Here is a 9400-nt window from a genome sequence, read left to right on the forward strand (position 1 = left end):
ATCAACAAATAACACAAAGTATTTATTCCCTCAAATCGATGCTACTAGAAATGGACCACACACATCAGAATGTACAACTCCCAAGGCATGTTTTGCTCTTGGAGCAGTTTCTGACGCAAATGGCAATCGTGGTTGTTTTCCTTCCATGCAAACTTTGCATGACTTTTCAGGCTTCTTAATTGCAGGAATTCCATGTACCAACTTCTTTGAATTCAGATGTTTTAAGCTTCTGAAATTCAAATGACCAAATCTTCTGTGCCACAACTCACTCTCCTTCTCAGCACTTGTTGCACTAAGACATTCTGAGTCTGCAGTTCTGACATTCACCTTGAATGTTCTATTCCTTCCCTGTTCTGACTCCATGATCAACTTCTGATTGCAGTCATACAGCTTCAGAAGATTGTCCTTCATGGTAACTGAAAAACCTTTCTCAATTAATTGTCCCACACTCATCAGATTGCTTCTGATGCCAGGTACATACCACACGTTCTGAATCAATGTTGTTTTCCCATTGTTCAGAATCACTCTGACATTTCCCATACCTTCTGCGTTAAGATATTTGTCATCAGCACATCTGATCTTTGTCCTCTTTTCAGAGTCAAAGCCAACCAGCCATTTCTTGTTTCCAGTAAGATGATTTGAACAGCCAGTGTCCATATACCACCAGTCTATCAGATCCATATCATCAGATTCAGAGGCCATCAATAGCACAGATTCGTCATCAGAACTTCTGGCTATATTTGCTTCTTCTGATTTTTTCTCCTTGTTTGACCAACAGTCTCTAGCAAAGTGACCAAACTTCTTACAACAGTAACATTGGATCTTCTTCTTGTCATACTTCTCTTTTCCCTTCTGAGCATTCTTTTGTCTATCAGAGGTTGAGCTTTCTGACTTCTGACCACCATCAGATCTTCTCCTGGCTTCTGACTGCTTCTGATACCTCCTATCAGAAGTTGCTTTCAGAGCCTGCTGCTCTACTTCCCTTTCAGAAGTTCTCTCAGTCAAACGCAACTCTTGCGCTTCTAGACTGCTCTGCAGCTCTTCAATTCTCATGGTGCTCAGATCTTTGGAATGTTCTATTGCTACCACAATGTAATCAAATTGACAAGTAAGGGATCTCAATACCTTCTCCATGATTGTTTCTTCAGAAAGAGTTTCTCCACACGCTTTCATCTCATTAGTGATCAGAATCACTCTGGAGATGTATTCAGAAACTTTCTCATTATTCTTCATGTTGAGATTCTCATATTGCTTTCTCAAGGACTGAAGCTTCACCTTCTTCACTGATGTGTCACCACCATAACATCTAACTAGTGTGTCCCACGCAGCCTTTGCTGTCGTTGAATCTGCAATCTTCTCAAACACATTTACATCAACACATTGATGAATGAAGAACAATGCTTTCTGATCCTTCTTCCTTACTTCCTTCTGCGCGTTTTTCTGTTCATCCGTCGCATCTGCTGCTACCGGAACATAACCATCAGTGACAAGATCTAGAACATCTTGAGCACCGAACAGTACACGCATTTGGATCATCCAACGATTCCAGTTTTTACCGTCAAATACTGGAAGTTTGGTGTTCATGTTGCCGTTTCCGTTCATCTTTCTACTTTGCACAGTACACTCAGATTTCTCACACAGTGTTTCCCAACCCACAGAATTAAAAATTCTGATAAGATTTTGTTCAAGATTCAACACGAATCTAGGAATCAAAATCAAACACACAAGACCTCACGTTCACTCGTGTTTCCCAATGAATCCGAACCGGAGCTCTAGATACCAATTGTTGGTGCAAAGGTAGAATAAATGATGAATGGAAATATTCTATTAAGAGAATGACGGCTACAAAACATGATAAAAGTTACAATGATTGTCACCCTATTTATAAGTTAAAACTAGGGTTACTAGAATATGAGAAAATACTAAAATACCCTCTAACAAACTTAGGGGCTAAGAAAATAGTACAACTAAATATGAATTATTTCTAATACCCATCAACTGTCTTTATGGTTATCCAGTTACGGACAACGTTGGATCAACAATAAAGCACTCGACTCTACATCTAGGATCCATAGTGGTTTCAGGTCGAAGAATGGTATACACTATTATCACCATGAGAATAACTTATGACACTTTGCATAACTTTCTATATAGTATTCTCATAGCGGGTCAATCCGGTATAAATATTACTTTTAATATTCATACATATGTTTAAGACTTGATAACTCTTTATCCATGATCCATGAGATGTGATCATCAGTCTATATACATAATAGTCTTAATGCTTTAATGTTATCCCACTTCACAATAAAGCTCGACTACGGATACTTTAAGAATAGTGTCCTTATGTTTAATGTGATCTCATGATCAAGTCACACTTGATACATTAAACGGACTAGCTATTCTAGGGACTTTATTAAACAAACGTAATAAAGAAAAAGCCTTAAATAATTCGATACAAGTACCAAAAGTATTGGCCTCTAGGGCTTACACCAACATTATGTGCTGCACATAATCAGAAAATAAGCATCAATGCAGTAGCTTTCCCTACTAAAGTCGTGAAACATATTCATGCAAAAGTATTAAAATGATGGATAGTAATGAAATAATACGACAACTACAACACTAACGACAATGGAAAAGCAAAATAATTGTAACAACGGTACCTTTGCCAACTAAAATCATATACAGACTCATGCAAAATAATGAAACAATGGATAGCTATGAAACAATAATATGCATACAACACGAAGATCAATGGAAAAACAAACTAATCACAAAAATTGTACCTTTCCAGCTAAATGCATGAAACAGATTCATGCAAAAGAACAAAATGATGGATAACAATGAAACAATAAGGTTCTGTCAACACGAATTGAAAGTACCTTTAAGCCGAAGTTGTTACCGCTGATTCCTTACGATTTCCAAGAAACAATTAAAACAATAAGGTTTTGTCAACACGAAATGAATAACTATAAAATCACTATTTTATTTGTTAAAATAAACAATTGTTAACAACTATGTTCAAGAAACATAGTTATTATTTGAGTTTAAATATTTTTTACTATCAATATCTTGCTGATCACTTATAAATGATTTATAATAGTATTTGTTTAAAAAACGACATGCATTTTTAAGTGTAAGTGTAAACTACTTTTACAAGTTAAATGAAACTTATATATTTTGAAGGTATCTTTAAATTTCAATTACAAAGTGATCTTAAGTAGTTATTTATTTTAACCAAATATATATTTTATTATTTTATTACTAATCAATACATACTCAAATAATACCTTCATGTAAGATTCTATGTTTAAGTAGGCAAACCAATAAATGTTGGGTCACACATGGATTAATTAGATTATCTTGACCTCTCAATCCAACAACAAATATACTCCAATTTGGATATTACCATTCACCAAAGATGCCACATCTTGGACATTACTACACTTAGGCAAAAATGTCAAACTTTCCTCTTTGGTTCCTAATTATTTATTACATATTGAGTCGATAAATCCTATATTCAATCAATTTTGTTTGTTTGTTTGGGACAAACCAAACTAATCTAGTTAGGCTCCAAATTACTTGAGTAATAGATTATTTCAAACTCAAGAACATAAAAAAAATATATTTGTAAAGTATAGTCTTTAAGACTTGTATATTTTGAACCTATAAGTTTTTCAATTTAGTTCAACTATTGAATTTTTAAAGTATTAAAAATTTTATTAAATCAAATTCATTTGAAAATTTTTAAACTATTTCATTTATGATGTTACACAATTATTCCTAAGTATTGACATTTTCTACTCCAATGTTTTTAATATATGCATGGTTAAACCAAAACAAACAGTTTGATGATATAAAAACTGCGATGAAACAATAACACAAGATCAGAGTGGCGCAGCGGAAGCGTGGTGGGCCCATAACCCACAGGTCCCTGGATCGAAACCAGGCTCTGATATAATGTTTTTTATTTCTATTTTTCAACTATTAACATGCTCTATGAAGAACCTTGCTTTGCTATTGCTACATTGATTAATATATTCGTTTCCCCGGTATATTCGTTATAAGATACTCTACTAAATTAACAATCAAACTCATACATTTTACTATTAATTCAATTTTTAAGTGATAATGGCTCTTTTGCTGTAAGTTATGCATATTTATTTGCCTATTAAATCCATTTTATTAGACATTTACTTAAATTTCAGAATGGTTACTTGATCCTAACTACAAATTCTTGAAGTTTTCTCATTCTGAATTTTTCTACTATTGTTAACAGTTGTATTTTCTACTAATTCTGAATGTTGCAATAGTAGTATAACCATCGATTTGACCAGTTTTAATTGACGCTTAAATACCCAAAATAACAATACTTCAAAGCTAAAATTGCACTGTCTATAAGCTATAATTGAAAGACAATTTCTCTAAATGGAGGTTATGTTTAAAATCCAAAATTGCTCTAAATAAAAGTTGTAGCATTGAAAATTTCATCAGTATATATGTCCCATAAATCCAGCCAAAGCCAAAATTTGTACATTGGCAACAAACAATTTATTTGGCTACACTGTATTATCCTATTTTAATGGTACTAGCACCCACAAGAGCTCTTTCTATTTCACCAGTAACATTCAGAAATAAAACTGAATAACATTTACAATCAAACATGATACAATGGTTACTAGCAGTCACCAGCCTTTTATGCACTTTTCTGGCATTAATTATAGCCAGAAATCAGAATTCTAAATTACCAAAAGAGATAATTGCCATGGTTTAACTTATGTTATAGAGATGACACTAGAGTCTAGAGCTTCTGCATAATACATAACAACAAATGTTCCAACTCCTGCAAATGAACAGAATCACAAAAATTATCATTAAATCAAACTCACTAGGCTACTTTACAAATATCCTCATATTCCACGGCTTTAAGCACCCTACCATCATAGGCACCTTTCTCTATCTGCACCTTAGCACAAAATCGATCTGTATCCACCCCGAGCAGCCTAGCAAGGGATCCACGATAAGCCCCATTTACAATTTTTACACGTCCTCCAACCTGTGGTATCACAGTTTCAAGCTCTTCTTGATCAACTCTGAGCACATGCTTGCTTTCTAGCATTTCAATTTCCCCTACATACTTGTCAATCACTTTTCTCACAACACCTTTTTGTTTGTAGTATCCCTTCTCTGCCAAGACTTTGCTCATAACCTTAACGACAATTCCCTCATGCAACCAATAATCCTTCCTGTTGATTTTTTCCTTTTTCCTCTCTTCCTCCCGGATCATTTCATCCAAAGTTGATTTTCCACCACCACTTTCTTTCCTCTTCAAATTGTTTACAGGATTCTTTTCCTCATATTTCTCTTCATCAACCTCGTCAAACGCCATCCTCGATGCCTCACCTTTATCCTTGGCTATAGGTTTAGCAGACGACCCAAGAGAAAATCCTATCTTAATTCCATCTTCTGCATTTAGTTCCCTTGTAGTCTCTACCTGTGAAGGCTGATCGGACTCTGGATTAGATAGCTGCACCAATTGCTCAGCCCTTTCAATTTGTTTCTGGATCTCCTTCTCTTGTTTTTCTTCATCTACCAAATCTGCCTTGATTCTCTTATTCTTCATCTTCTCCTTGAACAGGGTTTCTGAATCTCTGTCTATGTATGTAATGAACCATCCCTTGGGTGTTTCTTCAACCTTACATTTTCCAGTTCGACCCAAGTACTTAACAAATTCAGTAAGTGTAGCCCACTCAGTGGAGTTCATATGAACATGGTTTCTATCATTTATATATTCATTATACACTACAGTCGCAGCCACACGGCTAAACCGATGGCTACGCTTCATGTGTTCAAGAAACGTAGTCTCAAATTCTTCGGTATAGCCCTCAATTATGCGGGTTGGGTTTTGTCCAAAAATTTGCATTTGACGCTGGTGCCCTTCACTCATGCAATGGCATTTGAAACCATTCTCATCACGACACTGCTTCTGGCACATCTGGCAATACCACCGAAGCTTCTGCAGTCCTTTTGCTTTAATTCGATTGGCAATTGCCTTAGGTGTGAGAAAGTCGTTTTTCCCCATTGGCAATCTGGATGCACCGTTTCAGATCAAACAAAATAGTATTAGTAATCCTGCCCGACACTCCCTTCCTCTAAGACAACTGAAATTATGCCTGTTTCTGAAAAACAAAAAAGACAATATCATCAATAAATACAGCTTTGCAACAACTAAAACTCATAATGTATTAGAACATGAAGCAGTAGTATTTTGAAGCAAGCAGCCAGGCTAACACAGTGATCAATAAGATATCGTGTAATTATGACAAGTGATCAACATATACATTTCGTGGGCATTTGTTTCACGGATTCCAAATTTATTCCCAGGAAAGTGACCTCAAAATTTTTTCGTTCTCATGTTTGTTTCAAGTTTTTTTAAATTACGCCCAGAAACTTCCTATTCTTGGGAGTTTAATTTACAAATGGTTTCTCACTTTTCATTGCCATGTAATAATAGGATGGGAATCTTGTATGCCTATGAAATTATATTATTCACCAAACACAAAGATATGCATAAAACTCCTGGTAATAATATTCCCATGATTATAATTTTAATCCTTGGAACAAACACATTCTTATTTGAGCACATGAATGCTATTTAAAATCAAAACATGATTTATGATTCTTTCTCCAATTATTAAGTAAAAGATGAGTCCAGGAATGTTCTAATAGAAACCTTAAATTATATTACCAAGAGTAAGGATAACCCCTTGATTACAACACCATAAATTTCAGAGGCCTGACAACCTCCCAAGATGAAAGACACAATTTCTCTCAAAAAGACAAGGCGTCCTTTCCCTCCTCTATTTAATTATTTATTATTTACATGTTTTATGATATCCAAACCTCTCTAACTACTGAGAATATGGAGTGTGAATCAAACCCATGTTTGAATCGAAACTGGGATAATGATGCAAGTTCCTCCCTTTTGATTCAGGTAGATTCATATCTAAAAAGGTTGAGAACAAGTTCTTTCAAAATTGACTACTTCTCCACCTGTTAGAGGTATCTCGATCCTATAGATTTCCCCTGATAATTATGTGTGTAAATACTGCATATTTTATTACATTCATACACCTATTTTCTTCGCTATGAGTTATAACAAGACAACTATCAGAAGAAAAAGTGTAGTGCCAAAATCCCCAAGCCTCGTAAATAGACAGGACACATAATCTATTGAAGAGGAGATGAATCACAATTGAAAACCCTAGTCCTAATTGATGGCTTTTTCATAGTAAACTATCTAGACTAAACAATCCAACGCATGAACAAATTGAGAAAAGATTATATTGCAAATCAAATTACTTTGCATCTCACCATCAATTACTACAACTTATTGAGAAGGTATCCATGTTAATTAGTCCTCTAACTTTTCAGAAGCATAATAAATTAATAATGTATTTTGATACAATAGTATTTTGAAGCAAGCATATAAGAAGAATCTAATCTAGCAACATAGACAAGAAACGATTATGACGAACAACATAAATCAACATTACCAACATAATTGTTTGTGAATTGCAAGGTTTTGTGAAATTAATATTAACAATGTGGCTGCAAAAGTTTGTTTGATTATTCTAATAACAATGTGGCTGCAATAGAGTTGAAGGCACTGTAGAGTTGAAACTCACCTCGTAACTACGATAATGAGCAGATCCTTCACTTGAATCTGTGACGATTGTGACAGTACGCGGAGCGTTTATGGCGGTGGCGGTGGCGGCGGAGGCAGTAATTGCAATAGGTGTGAATTGGAAATTAGGGATTAGGGTTCGAAGCTTTCTGAAGGAAGAAGAAAGGAGCGTTAAAGCGAGATTTGAAAGATGAAATGTAAGTGTATTTGCAAAGAACCAAATTAATCGTACCTGAAATCCTGCAAGCTCTTGATGAGGAGGTTTTTTATCTTATTATCACTTTTAAATATGAGATTAGTTGGAATAATCTTAGTCTAAAACCATTTCAGATTATTTTTTTAAATAAACGTGTTTTTCAAATTAAATTATTAAATAATTATTTTTAAAAAAATAAAATAAAATAACCACATTTTTAAATAGATGCGGCAGTTGAACTGACGTATCCATTAAATCTTAAGAGGAGGTCTCAGTTTCATTGACGCATGCTTCCAATGACATTGTATGGAGGCGTCATAGTTGCTGGCGCATGTAAGTATGCATTGGTGTATGCGCCAATCCATCTGACGCATGCACCTTTAGTTTATTTTTTTAAAATTTTAAATATAAATTTAACAATTAAATTAAAAAAATATTGAAAAAAAATACTTATGTTATAATAAAAATTACATGGAACTGGCCAAAAATTCAATGACCAGCCCGATTGAAACGTCTCTCTGTTCCACATTCAGGTGCGTTAGTCTGTCTTCGAGGTCTCCCACGATTTTCCTGAGGTCTTTGAGGTCTTTGAGTGCTGACATGATCCAATGGTGGTTGGTGTGAAGGTTCGATAGAAGGTCCATTGGTATTTGATAGATGTGTCATCATTTGTTCCCAATAGTTGGGGGGATTCTCGTCAACGGCGCTTCCATAATTGAGTTTGGTGCCCATGTTGCCGTAGTTGGGTGAATTGTGGACGGTATAGTTGCCCAAATTTGGATATTGAATCATTTTGGAAACGAAACAATGGTTCTTGAGATGTACTATAGTTAAACAATGGTTGGGTGTTGTGGTGATGGGATGTTTGGGTGGTCATTGGTGGGGGGCTACTATGGCATAAATTATATGAATCATATGGGCTATAGACTATTGTGTTGGCTGCGTATGGTTGTTGGTGGGTAGGGTTTGATTCTTGGTTTTGAGGTTGGGTGTGTGGCATGAATGGGTTGCGAGGTTTGGTGTTTGGTTGTTAGGTGTATGTGGTAGGGTGATGGTGTGAGGTTGGTCGTTGGATTTGGGTGGTTTGACATTGTTGTTGGACGGGGACTTGTTGTTGGCGTATGATGATGAAGCTAGTTGGCGTGGATCAATCAAATACTTTGGCTTAGAGACAAATTGTTGTGTTGTAACCGACCTAAATCATGCCATATACTATTGAGTTGGTATATCACCTTGTATGACTGGTTCGTTTAAGATGTATTGTCGTCGATTCCTCCAATGACGACACGTCTCTTTTGCAAAGTCTCTCCAGTCGGAATAATCCCAGTTGACATCGACTCTTTTTTGATGTCAATCTCCCAAACATGTCGGAGGTTCTGGAATTTGTTGTTGCATGCCGAACTGCAGTTTTATCCGGTCACTCTGGTGCATCTTTACAGTAATGAACTGGATAATTGGAGTTTTTGTTGTCCAAATTGCAACATCATCGTGGTTAACCTGATGATTAAGACTCA

At 35.4% G+C, this 9400-nt stretch overlaps 1 protein-coding gene and 1 non-coding gene across 3 annotated transcripts; one reads left to right on the forward strand and one right to left on the reverse strand.

Moving 5' to 3' along the window:
* The first annotated feature begins 3889 nt into the window (after positions 1 to 3889).
* Positions 3890 to 3961, forward strand: TRNAM-CAU (transfer RNA methionine (anticodon CAU)). The gene has a single exon. It is a non-coding gene; the product is annotated as a tRNA-Met (tRNA).
* Positions 3962 to 4595: 634 nt separating this feature from the next.
* Positions 4596 to 8004, reverse strand: LOC127117709 (KIN17-like protein). 2 transcript variants are annotated; one of them, XM_051047804.1, is made up of 3 exons: positions 7923 to 8004; positions 7692 to 7839; positions 4596 to 6182 (listed from the first exon to the last, which is right to left on the reverse strand). In XM_051047804.1, the coding sequence occupies exon 3, from the start codon at positions 6083 to 6085 to the stop codon at positions 4892 to 4894; it is 1194 nt and encodes a 397-aa protein (XP_050903761.1). In that variant the 5' UTR covers positions 6086 to 6182; positions 7692 to 7839; positions 7923 to 8004; the 3' UTR covers positions 4596 to 4891. The 2 variants fall into 2 exon arrangements, with proteins under 2 accessions (XP_050903761.1, XP_050903760.1); XM_051047803.1 differs by lacking the exon at positions 7923 to 8004 and having other exon boundaries at positions 7692 to 7916.
* Positions 8005 to 9400: the final 1396 nt, after the last annotated feature.

This window comes from Lathyrus oleraceus, chromosome 2 (assembly GCF_024323335.1).
Source record: "Lathyrus oleraceus cultivar Zhongwan6 chromosome 2, CAAS_Psat_ZW6_1.0, whole genome shotgun sequence".
Taxonomy (NCBI): Eukaryota; Viridiplantae; Streptophyta; class Magnoliopsida; order Fabales; family Fabaceae; genus Lathyrus; species Lathyrus oleraceus.

What these genes read in the sequence shown, in the direction of transcription:
- LOC127117709 (XM_051047804.1), bottom strand. Translation starts at nt 6,085, where the DNA reads ATGGGGAAAAACGACTTTCTCACACCTAAGGCAATTGCCAATCGAATT.